The 24345-nt window shown below is 40.3% G+C and overlaps 1 protein-coding gene across 1 annotated transcript in view; it reads right to left on the bottom strand.

Annotated features, from left to right (window-relative positions):
• LOC126456803 (proteasome inhibitor PI31 subunit) overlaps window positions 1–24345 on the bottom strand; it is an 88725-nt gene that overhangs the window by 19979 nt on the left and 44401 nt on the right. The window contains exon 3 of the mRNA XM_050092591.1: window positions 7375–7643. Coding sequence (XP_049948548.1) covers window positions 7375–7643 — 269 coding nt within the window. The remainder of the gene's footprint in view (window positions 1–7374; window positions 7644–24345) is intronic.

Below are 24345 nucleotides of genomic sequence, written 5' to 3'. Positions count from 1 at the left end.
ATATTTAAAAGTAGATGTTGGATATTATTAGGTCAGTACATAAATCTGTAGCATTTCTGTTTCGCATGATGGTATTCTGGTTGCTATGGGTTTATTTATCGACTGTCATTTATTATTTGCTATTTGAGTTTACATATTGTCATTTTGTTATTTGGAGATAGTGAGTAGAGCTGTGGATGCTAGAAAATGGAGTGCCACATGGGGAAATTAGAGCCTTCCCAACACATTCTTCTGTTTCCTCAATAGAGAGATGACAACAGCAGAGGCAGCCAGAAACATTTGCACCATGTATGGGGGTAATGCCATTAGACAGAGCACGGCAAGAAAATTGTTTTTGAGTTTTAAGGAGGATTGTTTTGATATTAGTGACTCTTCACATTCTGGAAGATTTATAGGGTTCATGCGCGCGCGCATGCGTTTGTGTGTCTATTGTTGACGAAGGCCAATGGCCAAAAGCTTTAATTGTGAGTCTTTTTGTTGTGCCTATCTGCAACTCCTCATCTCTGCTATATGGTAAGTAGCAACTTTCCTCCTCATAATATTGTTACATGCCATCCTGGGTTTTCCCTTGTTTGATTTAATAAATAAATAAATACACATTATAGCAGCTTTTGGTGGCTTTGTGCTGTTCTTTAAACTGAATAAGAAAATCCTTAATGTAAGCCTATGTCTGATGTAGATGGCAACTGTTTACTATAACTGACGCAAGTTAATTTAAACAAAGATGAGCTGCCAGGTTTAGCAATACTACACTATAATCCACTGTGTTTGCAACTGTATTACAAATTAAATTTCGTATATTACTGTGGTAAGAGAGGGAATTGTGCTGGCATGTACCAAAACTGTTCTGAACTACAAAGAAGGTTAATGTCTTATTTACAGCTTACATAAAACTGTCAGAGTCAAAATTTAAACTTAATTAACCTGGTAGGTATAGGTCCACTATTTCATGCAACATGATTAGCATAACACACTAACTTTGCATCAAAAACGAACAAATAGTACTATTATGGTGCCACTAATACAAGATGACACTCCATGCAAAAATGACAGCTAAGAAAAAATGTAATCTGTATCTTTCCCTTAAATGAAATTCTATTACAAAGAGTAAAGTTTCACTTCCATGTATCCATGTTAAATTCCAATTTACTGAACATAGTACGACCAGTAGACTGCAGTAGTGTTCTAAACAATTGAAAAAAAAACTGGAATCACTGAATATTAGCACAAGGAGCCTACTCTGATGATAACAGAAGAAATTAGGATGCAAAGCTTGTTTAATGATGCACTATTTTGTGTTTTCTCCACCTCAAGCATACTGCAATTTAAGAGTGTTTTACACCAGACACATTTCACTTTAATTTGCAAAGCAATGTCAGTGGTCACTTATGTTTTTATTACTCATTTTTACAAGTTCTGAAGTCAACAGGTTTTCCCCTCACTGTCAGCAGAGATTGAAGTAAAAAAAAAAAAAAAACTTATTTGCAGTTTCACCCTTCGTGACTTATTGAATTCTAAGCAGCAGCTTTTTTTCACACTGTATTCCTAGAAATACTACTGTGGTTTCATCTGTTCTGCACTCAGCAAAACATTTTTGTGTATTCATTTGCTTTTTGCATGGGTTGTGAGTACTGTCAACCTCAACTGCTAACATAAAATAACTGAAAACTTTCCTTTACAGACACACAAGAAGTATACTTTTGAAAACCCAATTTAGTTTACTATAAACACTTGGGCCAATTTTACTTTTCTGTTTATTTATTTTGTTTTTCTGTCCATTCTGTTATGCTCTTCAGATAACCTAAAGACAAAAACTCACCAAATAGTCACCTCGGGGTGTGACCATGCAGTGCATTTGACCTGTGGTCATTGCACGGTGACGCTGGCAGCAGTCCACATATGCAGAGGTGTGTTGGTGCATGTCAGAGTACGGTGCAGCGAGTAAGTGTGCAGATGTTTTCAGACGTGCTAATGGTGACTGTGTGTTGAAAATGGCTCAAAGAACACATATTGATGCCGTTATGAGGGGTAGAATACTAGGGCAACTGGAGGCTGGTCAAACACAGCAGGTCGTAGCACGGGACCTCCGTGTGCCACAAAGTGTGAACTCACGATTATGGCAATGATTCCAGTAGACAGGAAATGGGACCAGGTGCTACAGTACGGGACGTCCACAGTGTACAACACCACAAGTAGACCGATATCTCACCATCAGTGCCCGCAGACGGCCACAGAGTACTGCAGGTAGCCTTGCTCGGGAACTTACCGCAGCCACTGGAACAGTTGTCTCCAGACACACAGTCTACAAACGACTGAACAAGCATGGTTTATTCACTCGGAGACCTGCAAGTTGCATTCCACTGACCCCAAGTCACAGGAGAGCGCGTAAAGCCTGGTGTCAAGAACACCGTACATGGTCATTGGAACAGTGGTCCCAGGTTATTTCACGGACGAGTCCAGGTATAGTCTGAACAGTGATTCTCGCCGGGCGTGAACTAGGAACCAGATATCAACCCCTTAATGTCCTTGAAAGGGACCTGTATGGAGGTCGTGGTTTGATGGTATGGGGTGGGACTAAGATTGGTGCATGTACACGCCTGCACGTCTTTGACAGAGGAAATGTAACAGGTCAGGTGTATCGGGACGTCATTTTGCACCAGTACGTCTGCCTTTTCGTGGGTGCAGTGGGTCCGACCTTCCTCCTGGTGGATGACAATGCATGGCCCAATCGAGTTGCCATCGTGGAGGAGTACCTTGAAACAGAAGATATCAGGTGAATGGAGTGGCCTGCCTGTTCTCCAGACCTAAAGCCCATTGAGCACGTCTAGGATACTCTCGGTCGACGTATTGCTGCACGTCTTCAAACCCCTACGACACTTCAGGAGCTCCGACAGGCACTGGTGCAAGACTGGAAGGCTATACCGCAGCAGCTGCTCAACCACCTGATCCAGAGTATGCCACCCCATTGTGCGGCCTGTGTACGTGTGCATGGTGATCATATCCTGTATAGATGTTGGGGTACATGCGCAGGAAACAGTGGCGTTTTGTAGCACGTGTTTTGGGACGGTTTTCTCAATTTATCACCAATACTGTGGACTTACAGATCTGTGTCATATGTGTTCCCTATGTGCCTATGCTATTAGCGCCAGTTTTGTGTAGTGCCACATTGTGTGGCACCACATTCTGCAATTATACTTAATTTATGAGCATGAGTGTATTTACTAAACTTTAAGACATACAAATATGAAACTTTAAACATATTTATGAACCTCTCAAGTTCAGATTACAGATGTTCAATATGTCCTCCCTCCAGCAACATGAACAATATCATATCAATACTCAAATTCCTCTGTACTAGGGCAAGCATGTCCTTCATTACTGATGTTATGACAGTACAGATCTGGTTCTTCAACTCTTCCAGGTTCTGTGGGAGTGGTAGTACATAAACATTGTCTTTAACAAAACCCCACAGGAAGAAGTCAGAGGGTGTCAAATACAATGACTGTGGAGCCCGGCTGAGACATGCTAAGTTGCCAGCTCCTTGATGACCAATCCAACAGTTTGGTTGAGTTTCATTCTGATATTCACACACTTGGTGACTCCAGTGATTGGGTGCCACGTCCTATTGAAAAATGAAGTTGTCCCTCATTCAACCTTGAGAACAACCAGTTTTGTAACATAGCGAGATACTGCTGACCGTTAACCATGTTTCCATCACAGAAGAATGGGCCATAAACAGGTTATTGGGATATTGCACAAAACACACTGACTTTGGGCGAACCTCGTACATGTTCAATGGTTGCATGTGGGTTCTGTAGGACCCAAATTCGAACATTGTATTTGTTTACCTGACCACTAACATGGAAAGTCGCTTCATCATTGAACATGATACATTGTGCGAAAGTGTTATCACTGTCAACAGCATCAAGAATTTCGCTACAAAAAGCCACACATTTGCGTTCGTCATCAGGGCACAGAGCTTGTAACAGCTGTAACTTGCACGGCTTCATAACCAATCTATGCCTCAAAACTTGCCAAATTGTTCTTGTACGTAGTTGTAACTCCGAACTGGCACAAAGGACTACATTGGAAAGCAGTTTGAATTTGGGCAACATTTTCTTCAGGAACATGAGGGCGGCCAGGACTCTTTCCTTTACATACACGGCCTGTATCTAGAAACTGATGTTACCATCTGCGAATGTTCCACCCATTTGGAGAATCAAATTGGTGCCTCAACCTGAAATTATCTTTGCACTGTAATCATGGAATTGCACTTCGTAAACTCGAGAACACAACATGAATTCTGCTGCGGAGTAGCCATTTTAAACACATGACTGTTACCAAGCAAAACAGAAAACAACTGACATCTATCGGCTATTAATATTTACTAGATTATGTATTTGTTTCTCCAATAGCTGAGCCGTGGCACAGCGATCGGTAGTTTGGACAAAATAATACTTTGTAATATGCATATTCTTTTTGAAACACCCTGTATAATATGGTGATGTGGATTTTATGTCTTATACCTTTCTAGTACATAAGACTGTCACACAGTGACTGAAATCTGTTGTATACTGATACAACACACAAAAAGACTTTGTGGCAGTTGGTACAAGTACTACTAAGGTCCATCTGCAGCAGGAACATCACTGCTTGCAAACCAATCATGATGTCAGCGAGAATCGTGTCCCCTGGAGTGGCAGCACCACCAGGAAGAGAGATGCATGCTTAGACAGTGGTTAGTCTTCAGTAGAAGCAGGGCAGCAAACAAAATTATCGTATGTGGACAGGGACTGCTTGCCTAGAGACCTAAATGAGTACTGTTAGTTTGGAACTGATCTTCGAATAGTACATCAAGAAAGAAGATTAGTTTTTTTCCAGCTTCAGTTCAGAGAACATTAATTAGTTTGTGTTCATAGAGATGTAGTCGACACAGGACAGACAGATTAAACCTGCATTCTACAACTGCTGTAACCAGCGGCACCAAAGTTGAGTAATAATATTTCACCATTCACTATTCTGTTACTTGCACTGCGTGTGTGTGTGTGTGTGTGTGTGGGTGGGTGGGTGGGTGCATAAGCTGCCCTAGAACCCACACATCCATCCTATCAGGACACCATTATTAGTCTTTTTCAGCAGCAGTGAGATTTTAATTACAGTGGATGCCCCCAGTCCGCAACAAAATCAATTTGCTATAATAAGTGATTTCAAACCTTTTATGACCGAGGCTTCCATTTTTCTTGTTTACAAAACTACAGAAACTCTAATTCATTCTGATCCACCTTTTGCAATCTGAACAGTAGTTCATTTGGCACAGTAACTGCTAGCTTGTGCAAGTGGTTCTGGGTATCACATCTCTGCTGACAGGGCCTACAAAAGCCATCAACATTACATTACAATACATCACATTAAGACTTGTTCCATAGACCATGAATGATGTGGAACGTGTCACTTTAACACACATTTTCTTTACTTGGTTGGGGATTGCACGAAATGAAACTTCGACTAACAGGTGCAGTTATGCCTTCTAGGAAGCATTTTCCAAGCAATTTGAAGAATAAGAGTTACGTTCCTATCAAAATGAGATGTAAATCATGTGTCATTCATTCCACGACAAGAGGTTAGTGACAACACTATGTGTACTCTTTGGTCCTCAAATCCATTGATCACTGGTTATAAGAAAAAAGAGCCTGCGCGGTTCTTGAAACCCAGTTCTACTTTGGAATACGTGAAGTTTATGGGAAGAGCGGACAGGGCTGATCAGTATTGTCGTTGCTATAGTTTTACAAGAAACTCATACAAGTGATGGAAAAAAATTTCTTCTGGTGAGAGAATCTGCTGAAGTAAACAGTTACATTCTTTACAAAATAGACAAAAATGAATGAGGAGAACAACTGCACACTCATCTTTTCTATAGAAGAAATTTAATCAGACAGCTAGTCAAACAGGTGAGAAATACAAATTTAAAGAGGAGGGGAAGACCGTCATTGTCTGACACCACGGAGAGACCAAATGGGAAGAAGAATTTTATAATGAAAAATCAACAAAGGATGGAAGAAAATGCAAGGAGAAAGGTGGAAGAATAGAAACAATTTTCTACTGTAAAACATGTCACAGGAAGCCTGGACTTCACCTGAGAGAATATACTATACAGAAAAAATTATAAACAACCATAAACAAGAACACCCTATGTAGTATCAAGAACTAGTGTAAAAGAAAATAAAGTTTCAAGTGACCTCATATAGCATTTCACTTTTTAAAGCAGCAGCATAATAACCCATAATCCCTTACATACTTATCCACACACAAAGAAGAATGGGGAGAATGCAGTGGGTAGAAAAATTGGACTGGAAAGGGTTAATGGTAATATCAATAGATATTTTTAGTCCTATTTCCAATAAATCTTTAATACGTGCAGTTAGCACTACACCAAGATCTAAACTACCTAAAATAATTTCTTTCTGGTGGAATGCCTCTAGTGGAACTAACGCCAAACAACATTTCATGCAACATCATCTGCATTTTTCTCACTGGAGGCAAAAGTAAATTATATTGCTTCTCACCCTTAACAGTTCATCACATCCTCCCTTTTGAAGACTACACTATTGATGCCAATGCTCCAGCTCCTAATTGGTGTTTAACTGGGATGGAGGAGGCTGAAAGTAAATTGATTAGTGTTTAAAACACCGTTGACAGTGATGACATTAGTTTAGTAAACCCATTGAATGCGCAAATCATTCTTATCCAGTGAGGACACCTCTGACGGGGTGGGGGGGGTGGTGAGGGGGGGGGGAAGAGAGGGGAAGGAGCCACCGATATCACAAGCCGGGCCAATATAACATCGCCTGGCAGCTGGCTCACTCTCAATAGCTGCTATTATCCAACTCTACCTCTACAAAGTGAACTCCGCCACTGCAGTTTCTCTGGGATGGATTGGACTTGTGTTGTAGAGTGACTGCCCTGCTTTCCAAGTACTGAGATATTACAGTGATGGGCCTATTATCAGCAGTCCACAAGCTGGTACAACAATCCCATATAGAGATTCTATTTGACGAGTGTGTGCCTTCCACCACCATAAGACTTATTTGGAACTGTGCTTAATATTGTGATTGCAATACAACACGAGTGCAACAAAGTAGTCCTGCTTGGAGCTATATTAATTTCAATCAGAACTAAATGTTTGTTGGATCTAAAGCAAGAGTTATAATAAACACACACACAGAATATGCTTGGATCGGACAATGACTAGAAGTGAAAACTTTGATCATGGATTACCTAAATCAAGAAAATTACACTATGTTACCAAACAAATAATACCATTTCACTTTATGAACATGAAACACTCTTGACGAATATAGTTAAAACAAATCTTACCAAATAGCATCAGGATCCGGAATAGCTCTTTCAGGACGAGGACGATCTATTCGTAAAGGATCATAATCTGGTGCCCGTTGTGGCTGTGCCGGAGTCTGAGTAGTTGCTTCTTTATTAACACCAGAAAATACAGGATCCAACAAATCCTTCTGAATCTGAGCTATTGCTTCCTTGTACGTTGGTATTAATGTCTCGATGGGACCTTTAAGACCTTTCACAGTTTCATCAACATTGAATAATGCCTTTGCAACATTTAAATCTGGCATCAACTGAAAAAAAGAAAAAAAAACAGTCAAATAGGATTGTACAAAAAATGCATTTCTTGCTTAAAAACAAGATTGGAAAGTTCTGCTTAGAGAAAGGAACAGTGGCATGAGTTGAAACAATCAATCTTACAGTGTAATTATTAAACAGCAAAGTACTACTGAACCATCAGTTTGCTAAGTCATGGTTGTAGAACATTGACATTAATTATTTACAGACAAATGGAAAAACTGGTAAAAGCCGACATCAGGGAAGATCAGTCTGGGTCCAGAGAAATAAAGAAACACGAGAGGCTACACTGACCCTATGACTTTTCTTGGAAGAAAGGTTGAAGAAAGGCAAACCCCCATTTATACCTCTTGTAGATTTGGAGAGAGCTTTTGACTGTTGATTGGACTACATTCTTCAAAATTTTGAAGGTAGCAGGGATCAAAATATGGGTAGCAAAAGGTTATTTGCAACTTGTACACAAACCAGGCTGAGTTATAAGGGTCAAAAGACTTTAAACTGAAGCCATAGTTGAGAAGGGAGTGAAACACAGTCGTCACCTATCCCTCCAAATTATTCAGTCTGTACATTGAGCAAGCTGTGAATAAAACTAAGGAGAAATTTGCGAAGGAAATTAAATTTCAGGGAGGGAGGGAAAATCTTTGAAGCTTGCCAATAATATTATAATTCTGTCAGACATGACAAAGAACTTGAAAGCATAGTGGAAGGGAATGGATAGTGTCTCGAAAAGAAATTATGAAATGTAGTTGTATTAAATCAGGAAATGCTGAGGGAATTAGATTAGGGAATGAGACACCAAAAGTAGTAGATGAGTTTTGCTTCTTGGGCAGCAAAATAACTGATGATGGCTGAAGTACAGAGGATATAAAATGAATGCAAGAAAAGCACTATGAGAAAGATGAATTTGTTACCAATGAATATAAATCTGCGTGTTAGGAAGTCTTGTGGCATTTATGTACCATGTTGACCAACATTTTATTAGCTTTTATCATAGAGTGTAGAAGGGCTTACACTGCTATGCACTAGCAAGCAGTTAGGATCTGTAGCAGCCATCGTAATTTGACAGATGGTCATGGAGAATGAAACGGAAATATGAACAGGAGCCATGTCATCTTGGAGTATTACAATGGTGTTTTACACTGCGAGTCTTGGTGGTAAACTTATAAATTTGTTTAATAATATTAACTGTTTAAATGTTTATACATGACTCCATTTAAACTTTTGTATCCACACTGACAGTTTCCTAAATTTAATTTCAGTAACTCCAAAGTCGGCCATATTTTAATTATAATTCTGTTTAATGTTATCTACTGCTGTCTGATTAGATTGACCAATCAGAAATGCACCACGTGAAGGCAGGTACAAAAGGCTGCAGCTAGCTCACTATACAGTTTTGGAGTAGTTTTTGGAGAGGCACCATTCATCTACAGTAAACTGAACACTTTTTCATGTAAAAGTGATTATTTGAGTCTCTCACAGAGTATTTATGTATGAATTCGCATGTGTGCAGCTTTTAGCTGCTATTAATTCACGTGGATATTGTTTTATGAACTTGAAATGGTGCTCTATAAGTGAAGTTTAGAAATCATGAACTTACATTCAAGTATTACCCCTAAACTGGCTTCGAAGACTGTCTCCCGCCTCCCCCATTAAAACAAGGAGCCATACCACTATTTCAAGTCTTTTCATTCAAAGTAGTGTTGAGGTACCCCTACTTACCATTCAATTACTTACAGTCAACTGAATGCTTGGGCAGAGCCATGATTTTTGGATTAGAAGAGGACCAACTGGGACAACACGACAACTTTACAAGATGTGAGGCATGCAAATCTATTAATGGTGAATCAGCGAACTTGCCCAGGTGTTCTGGAACTTCTCTTTACGAGCTGGACAACATAGTCCTCCACATGCAATGATTCATGAGAAACAACTCATACCATTATTGTGTTTGACACAATAAAGCATTGTAGCAGGAGCACTCCATATACTGCCCTAATTAAATAATTATATTTAAAAACAAAGATGATGTGACTTACCATACGAAAGCGCTGGCAGGTCGACAGAAACACAAACAGACACATACATACACACAAAATTCTAGCTTTCGCAACCAATGGTTGCTTCGTCAGGAAAGAGGGAAGGAGAGGGAAAGACGAAAGGATGCGGGTTTTAAGGGAGAGGGTAAGGAGTCATTCCAATACCGGGAGCGGAAAGACTTACCTTAGGGGGAAAAAAGGACAGGTATACACTCGCGCGCGCGCGCACGCACACACACACACACACACACACACACACACATATGTATATCCATCCGCACGTACACAGACACAAGCAGGCATCTGCTTGTGTCTGTGTATGTGCGGATGGATATATGTGTGTGTGTGTGTGTGTGTGTGTGTGTGTGTGTGTGTGTGTGTGCGCGCGAGTGTATACCTGTCCTTTTTTCCCCCTAAGGTAAGTCTTTCCGCTCCCGGGATTGGAATGACTCCTTACCCTCTCCCTTAAAACCCGCATCCTTTCGTCTTTCCCTCTCCTTCCCTCTTTCCTGACGAAGCAACCATTGGTTGCGAAAGCTAGAATTTTGTGTGTATGTATGTGTCTGTTTGTGTTTCTGTCGACCTGCCAGCGCTTTCGTATGGTAAGTCACATCATCTTTGTTTTTAAATATATTTTTCCCGCGTGGAATGTTTCCCTATTATATTCATATAATTAAATAATTAGTTAGAAAGGGTTAGGGATCATTATAGTCTTTTTATGAAGGAATTTGTCTGGAGATCAGTTTTTATCTTATACAGAAGTGAAACCTTGACGATAAGTAGTTCAGACAAGAAGAGAACAGAAACTTTTGAAATGTGGGGCTATGGATGAATGCTGAAGATTAGATAGGTTGATCAAATAACTTACGAGGAGATACTGAATCGATCTGGCAGAAAAGTGGCAGAATCTGACTAAAGTAAGTGATCAATTGATAAGACACAATGCGAGGCATCATGTGATTGTCAGTTTGGTAATGGAAGGAAATGTGGAAGTAAAATTTGTAGAGGGAGACCAAGGCTTGAATACAGTGAGCAAGTTCAAATGGTTGTATGTTGCAGCTGTTACACAGATATGAACAGGCTTGCACAGGATAGATTACCATCGAGAGCAACATCAAACCCGTCCTTGGACAGAAGACTGCGGCGACTATGGCTACTACCACTAACATAAAAATTGAACATATCAGCTCAGCTTGTATAACTTATGAACTTCTATTCTTATTCAGAGCTCATAAAACCACACATATAAATATCATCTCAGCATTACGGCCTGATTGGGGAGAGCTGTTTTCTTGACTGAAGCAACTGAAAGTGAACTTATAAGGGATGTGTAGGTGCTATGATGGAATGACCAGGAAGAAAGACAACAGGAAACAGAGAGGAATCTGATCCTGCTGCAGGCAACTACAGTAGGTTATTGCACATGAAGCCCAGGAGAGAGGGTGTTTGTTTTGGGGGAGGGAGAGTAAAATAATAATTTTTTTTTAAGTCATTAGTCTTCTTGCTGGTGCTATACAGACAGCCACAAATTTAACTACTTCTCCATGTCAATATTTTCATCTCAGAGCAGCACTTACACCGAACATCCTGACTTATTTGTTGGATGTACTTCAGTCTCCATCTTATCCTATAGCAGGGTCAGTCACAGCGTGCCAAACTGCATGCGAGTACGATGTGTGGGCTACATGCAGGCAGAGTCTCGGTCTTGCTCGGTACATCTCAGAAGTACTCGGCATAGCGTGACATTTCATTTAGCACTATGATACGGCATTTTTCGACCAGTACTACTTTCTTCGGTTTGGAGGAATCATGATATCGCCCTTCGCTATTTGTTTCTGGTACAAACAAAGACCACAGGTCCCATGTCTGTCTGCACAAGAGAAGGCAGTCTAGCAATTTATCATCAAAAGGCTTTAAAATTAATGGGAATGTCAGGAGAGAAGGATAAGAATTTTCCAGCAGTAGCATAATCAAGGGGAACTACAAATTTGCGGTATAATGACATTACTACACCATACAGAGCAAACGCCATGAAAGAAAAAAAAAAAATACAATGATTGACAGATGGCATTCATTGTTCTGTAGAAGTACTCTGTGCTTAATTTGCAGGCAAGGAGCACATGAAGAAAATGCTGCTATGAATAGTAAATTTTCTGAAGTTGCTTGCATTATTCTGTGTCAGTTGCAACATTTTTGATGGAACTGAACGACGAAAATGGACATGTATTATATTACTGCAAGGTATATTGGTTATGTCAAGGGACATACCTGTAATAATTTTTCAATTAAAGAACTGATATATTGAAGCTGTGAAGGAAAAAAGTGAGCAGAATGAAAATTAGAGCACCCGGAATGGATTTCAGACCTTGTATTTAAAGTGGGCCCGACTGCACACTGCTCACAGTAAAGACACTGCAAGGTGAGAAACAACTTATTTCTGATATGAAGGGACAAATTCTGACCAAAAACACCATCCATTTCCATACATTCACTGGCATTACAGGAAACACAAGCTTTGAAGAATTCTTAGTGGCCTTGAAAGAATTACAGGGATTTGAGAACACTGCCAATCTTACATCTGTTTTCAAGACTGTTGGCTGTTTCAGTTGAAAGTGCCACTGTGCATATGCAGATAGATTTTTGTCTCCATAATGAGACTGCAAATATGATAAAACATTTCGATCAACGTGTGTGTGTGTGTGTGTGTGTGTGTGTGTGTGTGTGTGTGTGTGTGTGTGTGTGAAGTTTCTTTTGATCATGAAACTAAATAAATCATGATTATGTGGCAACAAGAGTGTGAAAGTCTGTGAAACTGTCCACATTTGTCTGTACACCGACAGTTAGTACTAGATAAAAATTATATTATGTCTTCAGTCTGTCAACAATAATTAAATAATACTGAAAATTTGTTTTATTTGTCGTATATGTTGTTCAGAAATGTAAAATATAAAACAAAGTCATATTCTGTGGCAATGCATTACCATTTAAAAGTGGCGCTTTTGCAAATTCCCCCATGTTCCCCCTCCCCACACTCAAACGGCATGCCACGGCAGTGGGCGGGGTGGGTGGTGGTGGTGGAGGGGGAGGGGGAGGGGGGGTAGCCAGGCTGTGAATTAGGGCACATGGTTTGTGTGACGAATTATTGTTTGGTCATCTCAGCCCTACAGTCTTGTCCTCCACAGACATCTCTCTTAAGATAGAAGTTGTTCTCTGAGGTCTTAATGAATATTCCATCTTCCTGCCCCTTCTTCTAGCCATTGGTGTCCAGATATTTCTTTCCTCACCAATTCTGCAGATAATGTCCTTATTCCTTACCTTATCAGAGCTTAGTGTTCTTCTGTAACACCACATATTAAAACTTCAGCCAGTTTTTCGACAGTTCACAATTCAATTACATTTTCCAGGCGGGTATTCGGAAAATTTCTTCCTCAAATTAAGGACTATGTTTGATACTACTAGACTTTTATTTTAGTGAGAAATGGCACCTTTGTTGTGGCAGTCTGTCTCTTATATCCACCACATTTTGTCCTCCGTGAATTGTTTTGCTTCACTTCATCGACTAAATGGTCTTCAATTATGAGATCAAGTTTATCATTAATGTCATTTCTGCTACAACTCATTACCTTTGTCTTTCACTGGTTTACTCTTAGTCCATTTTCTGTGCTCTTTACACTGCCCATTCGATTCAACAAGTTCTGTATTTCCTCTTCATATTCACTGAGGATAGTGAAGTCATCAGTAAGTTTATCACTGATATTCTTTCACTCTGGAACCTTTCTCTCATTTCTGTCATGGCTTCTTCGACATAGAGTTTGGAGAAAAGGGAGAAAGATTACATCCTTGCTTCTGGGAAAACATGGAGATAAACAGAAAGCAGTCATATTGTGGATTATAGTAAATGAAGAAATACAGACACTGGGAAGAGTTCGAGTAACACTGAGGTCATGAGATGAAACGGAGTGTGAGCAGGCATTCCAAGTTGTAGACAAGGCTATTGATCTAGCATTTCATGGACTAGTAGGGAGAGATTTTTTAGGGAGGCACAAGGTAGTATTTCACTATGCGAATCAACGGTTAAAACTGAATGGTAATTGGGATGAGATGAGGGAGGTGGAAGAAGGAACCGCCCTAGCAAAGTTAGCGAAGACGACACGAAGCATTGTTCCTACAGATAAAGTTAGCAATGCGGCCAAGGTCAAAGGAAGATTACTGCGCCAAGGAGACAAACAAGAGAATACACAGTAACAGAGCCGTTTCCAGGGGCCGGCAGCACGGGCCGTAGTGTATGTAAGACACCAGCGGGTATGCCAAGGCGGAGGCGAACCGTTAAGAGTGCGATAACAGGACAGTCGCCTAGGAGTGACTAAGCATATCAGAGTTTACACAAGCAGACAAAGGCCGTGTAGTGACCCAGACGAACTGCTAGAGATGAGGCGACCCAAACAACACCCGGGGCTACCAGCTCGGGCCAGAGCACCCAGCCCGAAGTGAAGCAAGCGAATGTTTGGACAAGACTGCAACACAGACAAAGAAGCGAAAGCAGGTGGCCAGGATATGGGCCACTGAAAAACATGTGTAAGGCATGCACTTACGAAGCAAGAGCTGATGAGTGTGATAAGAGATGGCATGACAGCAAGATTACGAGGCGGAATCCAAAATTTTTGGAACTGCTGCTGCCATCTGGAAAGTAGGAGTAGTAGATCTTTGCACCGCTAGGTGGCAAGAGCTGCATATCTGGTGAGTCAGTGTGTGGAGTGGCATTCAGCTGGGAGGATGTGTTGCGTGTCCACAGTGATTTCCGTAATACTCTGTGTTTGGTGTGTGGTGATTTTATGATGGATCTGTGAACAGAACAGCGCATGTGTATCAAATTCCGTGTGAATCTCTGGAAAAGAGCTATGGAGACGATTGCAATGATTCAACAAGTGTTTGGGGGACAGAGCATGAGCCATATGTGTGTGTTTGAGTGGCATGCTCGGTTCAGGGCCGGCCGTACAGATGTCAAAGATGATGCTCACACTGGAAGGCCTGTCAGCCGCACAACACCAGACACTGTTGCCAAACTTGAGCAATTGGTTTGTGCGGATCGACGTCGAACCATTCAAGACCTTGCGGATGAAGTGAGTATTGGTTATGGGACATGTCAACAAATGTTGACTGATGAATTAGGCATGCATTGTGTCGTCACAAAATTTATGCCAAGGATCTTGACTGATGACCAGAAGGCACAGCGTGTTGAAGTGTGCACGGACTTTCGTCAGACTGCATCTGATGATCCAACCTCCTTGTCACAGGTTATCACCAGCAACGAGAGCTGGATTTACGGTTATGACCCACAGACAAAGCAACAATCGTCCCAGTGGAAGAGCCTGGGCTGTCCAAGACTGAAAAACGCAAGACAGGTGAAGAGCACGATCATCGTTTTCTTTGATACCAAGGGAGTTGTGCGCAAAGAATTCGTTCCACTCAAACAAATAGTGAATTCCGCATACTACTGTGGCGTTTTGCGACGGCTCCATGAAAGTGTGTGTCGACGATGGCCCGAACTTTGGCGTCAAGGGAACCGATTGCTGCATCACGACAACACATCCTCTCATACGTCCTTTTCTCACCAGGACCTTTTTGGCAAAAAACAACATGGCGGTTGTACCCCACTCACTGTACTGGCCAGATTTGGCACCTTGCGACTTCCCGCTATTCCCAAAACTGAAACTCAGGTGAAAGGCCATTGGTTCAACACTCTAGAGAGGATTCAAGAAGCATCGGTGGCGGTGATAAACAGCCTCAAAGAACAGGACTTCCAGAAAACGTTTGACCAGTGGCAGAAGTGCTGGGACCGGAGTCTACATGTGTATGGGAACTACTTTGAGGGTGATGGTGACCATTAGTCCAAAGGTAAGGTTTTCAACAGATGGCAGCACCAGTCCCAAAACTTTTGGCTAGTACCTCACATTACAGTAGACACATGAGAATGATGCACAATTAAAGTGCGAATAACAAAATTAAAGGAAACCGAAGTGATCATTCCGAAACAGGAAATTTGGCCTGGGGTGTACATTCCGGAGGCACTGGTAACTGTGCAGGATGGAACATGCATAACAAGTGTACTCAGGATGTGAAATGAGGAAATTATATTCAACATTCCAGAAGTGCTGGCAGAAGCATTGTCCGTGCAAAGCGAGTACAAGGTTTGAAAGGTGGCGGCAAAGTCTCCAGCCGTAACAAGATTGCGAGTTAGTACACTGAAGGAAAATATGAGATTAGGACATTTAAATCATGAAGAGAAGGAACAGTTAGAACAACTATGTGCTGCCTATGACAACGTTTTCCATTGGCCAAGAGACACACTGACACATTTGGACTTGGTGAAACATAGCATACCTCTCCTACCGGAGGCCAAGGGAACGATAATCAATCAAAGGCCCAATACAATTCTGCAAGCACATCAAGAGGCTCTGCATAGTGAAGTGAATGCAATTCTGGCAGATGGGATAATTTCCCCCAGTACTAGTCCCTGGAACAGCCCTTTGCTGTTATTACCAAAAAAGGTACATGCCAGTGGTAAAAGGAAGTGGCAATTGGTGGTAGACTATAGGAAGCTGAATGACATATCCATTAATATGGTGCATCCACTTCCAAGATTTGACAAAACTCTAGATAGCTTACGAAAAGCGAAATACTTCTCAACTTTGGACCTAGCCAAGGGCTACTATCAAGTACTCACAGATGAGAAAGATCACGAAAATACAGCATTCAGCGCACCCACGGCCCATTATGAGTACAACAAAATGGCAATGGGACTGAAAGTCGCACCATCAACATTTCAAAGATTAATGAATATGGCACTAACTGGAGCTCATGGGCACAGGGCACTATACCTGTACGACATAGTGGTAGTAGGTGCTACCTTGGAAGAGCACAATGTGCAGCTAGAGGAAGTGCTAGGCAGGTTGAGGCATGCTAACGTAAAGTTACAAGTAGATCAGTGTGAGTTTCTGAGGAAAGAAGTCACTTTCTTGAGACACGTGTTAACGGCAACAGGGCTGCAACCAGATCCTTCAAAGGTAGAAGTGAGAAAGAACTACCCACAACCAATGACCACTACTGAACTAAAAGCCTATTTTAGGTCTAATAGAGAATTATAGGTGTTTCTTAAGGAACTGCAGTCAAATTTCAAAGCCTCTTCATGAATTACTAAAGAAAAAAGTGCCATATGCATGGGGAGCGCTTCAAGAAGCAGCATTCTAGCAATTAAAGGAAAAATTAATATCACCACCCATATTGCAATTCCTGGACTTTGAAAAGGAATTTACAGTGACTACAGATGCTAGCAAGTTTGCAATTGGAATGTATCTGAGTCAAGGCACAGTTGGAAAAGATCTACTGGTAGCGTTTATCTCATGAACATTAAACAAAGCAGAGCAGAACTATAGCATTGTTGAAAGAGAATTACTTGCCATAGTATAGAGAGAGCAAAGGACAATGCAGGCCCAAAGCTGAGTGAAGGATAAAAACTAGCCATAATAAAGTAGATGCATGTCTCCCTGATAGGTGGACATTAGAGGATGGGACGTACGTATGATACAGTAAAAGAGTACTGTACCTGGGTCAGAATGAAGTCCGAGATAGAAAACATGTGAAAGCTGCCAAAAGAATAAGATCACCCAGGCAAAAATGAAGCAACCACTAGAAGTACCGCCTAAATCAGACTTTATTTTTAACAGGTGTGATATTAATATACTAGGCCCATTACCCATATCAAGCACAGGGAATAGGTACATCCTGACATTTCAAGATTCAATGACAAAGTTTGTTGTAGTGGAGCCAATGGAGCGGCAAGATGCCAACATGGTAGCCCGGAAACTAGTGAAACAGATCATTTTGAAGTTCGGTATACTGACTGCCATATTAAGTGACATGGGTAGTCATTTTTCGAGCAAAACACTAAAGTGAGTCTGCAAGTTATTAAAAATAGAGAAAATGCAGATCACCAGCTATCACCCACAGATGAATGGTGCACTACAGCGAATGCACAGAATGATCACAGAGATGCTACGTCACTATATTAATGCCGAACAAACCAACGGAGATGAATCATTGCCATTTGCAACTTTTGTATTCAACACAATATCACACAGTATGACAGGATACACACCATTCGAACTATTTTTCGGGAGGAAATGCAATTTACTGGGATTGTTGCAGAAGAAACCAACAAACATATGACATGATCATGATGATTACGATACAGAGGTTCGTCAGAGGATGCAGATACTGCATCAGGAGGCAAGGGCAGCAACAAAAGAACAGAAGGAACATAATAAGATGCAGTACGACAAAACCCAGAATCCTAAGCAGTTTGACAAAAGCCATCGTGTTTTATTATTTGATGAGTGGGTACAGAGGGGAAGGTCCAAAAAGTTAGACAGTCAGTGGAGCGGACCATACACAGTGGTAGATGTAAGAGGACCAAATGTAGTGATTAGGATAAAAGGCGAAAAACGTGTAAAGGTGCATGTCAACAGATTAAAAGAGTTTTCTGATGTGAAGTTTCTAGGTGAAAGGAGTTTTGAGTGAAGAAGAACTTTGATGTGATGTAACGTGACAAAAGGAGTTGAGGAAGTAATGCAAATGAACTGCGGGAGTTGTTTTAAATTAAAGTAAAACAGTTGCTAAAGTTTGCTGAGTTAATGTAAAGAGGCTGAAGAAGTTTTATTGAATTGGAGAGAGTGAAAGAGCTTTTGATTTACAGATGGCAGGAGGACAAGGACAGAGAATGATGGACTTAGTCGTGCTAACAGGCATCGTGTTGCGCAGTACAGCGGGAAACGAGACTCCGAGGACGCAGCTAGATGTGCAAGTGCAACGATTCCAGTTGGCTCCAGGAGTTTATTATGATAATAAGGGAACTGTCAGTTTATACAGCACCACGTGGAGGATTGTGAGTTATTTTAATTTAAAAGAACTGCACGACAAACTCGAGAGCACGTAGTAGGCAGCAACAAGGGCAACAGGACATTGCAAGGGAAGAATGCAAGCTGTTAAGCTACGTACGACAGAGTGTGAGCACACGCAACAAGCAGTCAATTGGCACGTCAGAAAAATAGTAGAAGCTCAAGGGTTGATAGGACAATTAGCCAGACACAAATGGAGACGTTCGAAATTGGGAATTCTAAACTTTATTGGTGAAGCTAGTAAAGTATTGTTCGGAATGCTACAGAAAAATGATGCCTCCTCCTTTACCGCCAAAACTGATACATAAGAAGAGCAGCAGAGATAACTACTATGGTTATCAAAGGAGCAGGTAACCATTGTCAGAGCATCATTATCAGGATTTAATCAGTCGATAAACGCAGTAGTAAAGAACGAGAAAATAATAGCAGATGGGATCCAGAAGTTAAGTGCTAATGCAGAGAAATCCGAAAACAGTATCAATAAGAAGGTACAGCAAGTGATGATTCTGTTGACAGTAACCAAGCAATTAGCGAAGTTAAAGGCAATATTCAATGAGATAGAACGGGTATATGATTTGCTAATGAATGCAATAGTGAATGCACAAAAAGGGTTGTTGGAGCCACATCTCGTGAATCCGGCGCAAATTGTTAAGTATTTAGAACTGATTAATGATGAATTAAAGGACAAAAAGTTCCCTATTGAAGAGCAGACACCAAGAGTATCAGTCGTTACGAATAATAGACATTGATATTTTTACCACCGGCATTACTTTAAGCTATATATTAAATTTACCAGTAGCGGATAGTAATTAGTATACTTTTTATAAGATATGGCCATTACCCGCAGATGCGGATAGTACGAAGAGGATGTTTATGTACACCTCACCTGAAAAAGAGTTTTTGCTGATGGATGATGCCAAACGGCAGTATGCGCAACTGTCCAGTGACCAATTGGTCTGTAAAAGTGTAAATGCAAAACATCGAATATGCAAGCAAACATTTGTACTAATGTCAACCTATGACCATGAAAGGTGTGAAACCAGGATGCTTCAACCAGTAAGAGCAATACCCCCAGATTGTAACTTAAAATATACAGTACTAAACGAAAGTATCTGGATGCAGATATGGAACAACAAATGGTTGTTTGTTGTCCCAAAGGATGAATGGTTAATAGTGCTCTGTAACGATTCACCACCAGCAGATCTCATTATACGAGAAACACGAAAATTAAGCTTTAAGATTAAGTGTAAGGGGTATGGAGCACAAATTATGCTCCAGTCAGACCACACATTATACGTACCAATAGCAGTAAGCAGGACACAGTTCCTACACTAAACATAGATGTAGATTGTTGTATTGTAGAAAATGAGAAACAAAAAGTATTGGACATACTGGTACTTCTACCCTTACAACATGTCGTAAGACATTTAGATGAATTAAAAGCAGCAGGCAGAAAAATTGAAGACCTTCAAGATGAAATAGACTACTAGCAATGGACTACATTTAAGGGATGGTCAATGAGCAAGTATCCAAAGTGGGGATATTTGAGATCACTAGCTTTATATATATTGATAATATTATGTTATTGTTGTTGTCGCAGAAAGTGTGGAAAACAGCCATGTGGACTGAGCAACAGATGCTGTGCTAGGATATGTGTAACCAATAACACAGTAACTAGAAGTCCCAAAAGACAATTAGTAAGGTACACACCCACCCTTCACGGCGTGCCCAGTAGTGAGGAGGAAGAGGAGAGGATGGTGAGTCTCACACTGTACCCAGACAGAGTACTGTGGAGAGAGCGGAGTCAAACTCCACACCTAACCAAACTTACCGGTAGACACACTCCAACGATCAGGTCTCCGATACTCCGCACTGACAAGCAATAGGTAATGAAACAAATAGCAAATAAGATGACTACAGTAGAATGTGTATATATTAAAGGAATGAGGAACAAAAATTGTGTGTGTAAAACTAGATGTAAGGCTCTCAGTGGGTGACTTGTTATAGAAGGACTCTCAAATCTCAGACTTAATGTAGTGGAAAGAATGTGTGAAACAAAATGGAAGATTGTGTACATGAAGATGTAATATATTAGATGCTATGAAGTGTGTATAACAATGTATATCAGACAATAAGTTACTGTGAAGGAAAATATATGTAAAAATGTCAATGTATATTAAATAATAAGGTACTATGAAGGAAAATATATGTAAAAATGTCAATGTATATTAAATAATAAGGCTCTATGAAGGAAAATATATGTAAAAATGTCAATGTATAACAGAGCATAAGATCCTATAAATACCAAGAACTGAAGATTCGTGTAGAAGTACCATGTAAAAACATAAAATGTAACCTATGTATTCTTTGATTAATCACAATAAACAAGGAATTTTGACGGCACAAAAAGAAAGATATAAATTTTATAATCTCTGAGAACAGAGTTTATAAAATTTGCCCCGGGGAATGGGAGGTGCAATAAACCTCAGTAGGATTAATTGATATTTTAACTAACACTCAAGTTGGTTAGTTTCAAATATTCTGAAGTCACAATTGAGCACCAGCAGCAAGCCCGGATATGCAGTCGTATTGCGTAAGTGAGAGAAACTGCAGGCTGATTCCTCGGTGCAGAGTGACAAACACGAGCAAGGCCGCGGTAATCTGCCACAAGACAACAGACCAGTTGAAGTGTCATATAAACGGGAGGACACAAAAGCACTCTGATTTAGTACTCAGTTACTCTGTTAACAGCAGCATCACTGCCGGCACCTGCTAGTCTCCATGTCACTAGGCTGCATCCGTCGAACTTAGGATGAGTTCACAGCCGCAGTAGCGAGCTATGGAGATAGAACCTAGGGCAACCATAAGGGGCTAGTGCCAGAGGAATCATCCTATTCTTATTTGTACATGTAGTTCTTGTGGACAGAACCTGGTTTGCTTCACTGAGTCCTGTATCTTTGAAACATTGCAGCTTTAGTAGGTCACCGAAGTTGGAGGTCTCTAATCAGCTGTCCACGAATAGCAACTCAGCGGCAAATAAGATTGAAGTAAGCTACCCTGTAACATGGCAACGTGTCCCACACCGCTCGGGGACACGACAAGCTGCCAAAGACAAAACTATTCCATCTTATGAGCAAGATGTATCAGACAGACAAAATACACTCTGGTTTAAAAAAGAATGTAATAATTCCAATTCGAAAGAAAGCAGGTGCTGACAGGTGTGAATATTACTGAACTATCAGTTTAATAAGTCATGGTTGCAAAATACTAACACAAATTCTTTACAGGATAATTTGAAAACTGGTAGATACTGATATCAGGGAAGATCAGTTTGGATTCCAGAGAAATGTAGGAACACGTGAGGCAATACTGACACTATGACTTCTCTTAGAAGATAGATGAATGAAAGGCGAACCTATCTTTATAACATTTATAGACTTAGAGAAAGCTTTTGACAATGTTGACTAAAATACTCTCTTTGAAATTCTGAGGATATCAGGGGTAAAATGCAGGGAGCAAAAGGTTGTCTACAACCTATACAGAAACCAGACAGCAGTTATAAGAGTTGAGAGGCATGAAAGGGAAGCAGTGGCTGAGAAGGGAATGAGACAGAGCTGTAGCCTTTCCCTGCTGTTATTCAATCTGTGTGTTGAGCAAGCAGTTAAGGAAATCAAAGAAAAACTTGGAGTAGAAATTAAAGTTGAGGGAGAAGAATTAAAAAACTTTGATGTGTGCTGATGACATTGTAATTCTGCCAGAGACCGTGAAGGACTTGGAAGAGCAGTGGAATGGAATTGACACCATCTTGAAATGAGGATATAAGATGAACATTAACAAAAGCAAAATATGGATAATGGAATGTAGTTGAATTAAATCAGGTGATGTTAAAAAAATTGGATTAGGAAACAAGTCACTAAAAGTAGTAGGTGAGTTTTGCTATTTGACCACCAAACTAACTGACAAGACAACGGCCTAAGTAGAGGAGATATAAAATATAGACTGGCAATGACAAGAGGAGCATTTCTGAAGAAGAGAAATTTGTTAACATCAAATATAGATTTAAGTGTTAGGAACCTTTTCTGAAGCTATTTGTTTGGAATGTAGCAATGTGTGGAAGCGAAACATGGATTTTTAACAGTTTGGACAACAGAGAATATAGGCTTTTGAAATGGGATGTTACAGAAAAATGCTGAGGATTAGACTGGCAGATCGCAGAGCCAGTGAGGAGCTACTGAATAGAATTTGAGACAAGAACTTGACTAAAAGAAGGGATATGTTGAAACTTCCTGGTAGATTAAAACTGTGTGCTGGACCGAGATTCGAAGTCAGGACCTCTGCCTCTCGCGGGCAAGTGCTATCATCTTCACTTGTTACGTTCCAAATGCTGAGATTATTTTCAGCTTGTGATAAAATGTGTTAGTGAGATCCTCTGCTTTCAGTTACAGAGGTAAGGTACCAGCCACACAATAGGGCTGCCATTAATGCTATAAGACTTTAGCCCGCTAAGTAGAATTTTTGGATCCTTGCAATTAAAGGCTCAGTACTGAGAAAAAACGGTGTTTTGCATAACTGGCGGACCTCACATCCAACAATTTTAACTGTAAACACGGCCAACACAAAGTACTGCAAATCAAAATTATGAATAAAGACTATTATTTTTTGAGTATAATATGTGTTTTGCTTTTGTAATCATAGAGTGGATGCTAGTGGTAATGGAGTTTCAACTCTTGACTACAGCTTGTTCTATGATTTACATAAAGCTCTCTCTTCCTCACACAAGATACTTTAATCACAGGAGTTAACCAACCTCTATCCTTGGTCCTGTTTGATTTTGTCCTTATTTGTTTTAGGGGACAGCATGACTCAAATAGCTTCACGATTATGTTTGAAAGTGAGTTAAGTTTTCCATCAACACTCTCTGCTTTCTGAATTTCTTCCTAGCACTCTTTCCAGAATTTCTATCTAAACACTGTGATCGAGTCATTGTTTATGACTTTGTGACAATACTGTTATTATAGAAACTGCACCTAACTAGTAAGTAAATTTTGTTGTTAACATTTGACCATTGTGATAAAATACAACACTGACTATGGATTTTACAGATAAATCTCTGTGGACTGTTAGGTCTAAAAACAAACTGTCAATAGCTATTGCACTATGTCCTTCAATTTTTGTTGGAAATTTTACTGTATAAAATTATTCAAAGCTGGACACTGTCAACTCTTGGTCCCTCGGTCAGTACTATCTGACAGAAAATCAAAATTAAAGTCTCCACATACAATGATTTTCAGTTAATTCGGTGTAACCTTATTAAAGCTGTATCTAACAAGTTTATGAAGCTTAAGATACTTCCTGCTGGTGTTCGTAAACTGTCAGTACTGCAAGCTTGTATTTTACAATAAATCAAATCTCAGATTGTCATAAAAACTCTTAGTGCTTACCACATTGCCTGAAACCAGTAAGCTTGAACATATTACTAACTACATTCATTGTAGTTCAACAACTGGCATTGATGATTGGATGCACCTCAATGTTCCATAAACATAAAAAGCTTTTACTTATTTCACTTACTGTGTGTCTGCATTTTCACTCTGGAGACACTGCCACAAACTGAAGTTCTTGTCTGTTTAGCACAAATTCTGATGTTCTCCTTTAATACTGTACATGGCTCAAGCTACATGTGCACCAGAAGAAATGAGTAACACATG

This window comes from Schistocerca serialis, chromosome 2 (assembly GCF_023864345.2).
Source record: "Schistocerca serialis cubense isolate TAMUIC-IGC-003099 chromosome 2, iqSchSeri2.2, whole genome shotgun sequence".
Classification (NCBI taxonomy): Eukaryota; Metazoa; Arthropoda; class Insecta; order Orthoptera; family Acrididae; genus Schistocerca; species Schistocerca serialis.
Note: the sequence above shows the minus strand (reverse complement) of the source record. Positions and strands in the feature narration are given on the sequence as shown.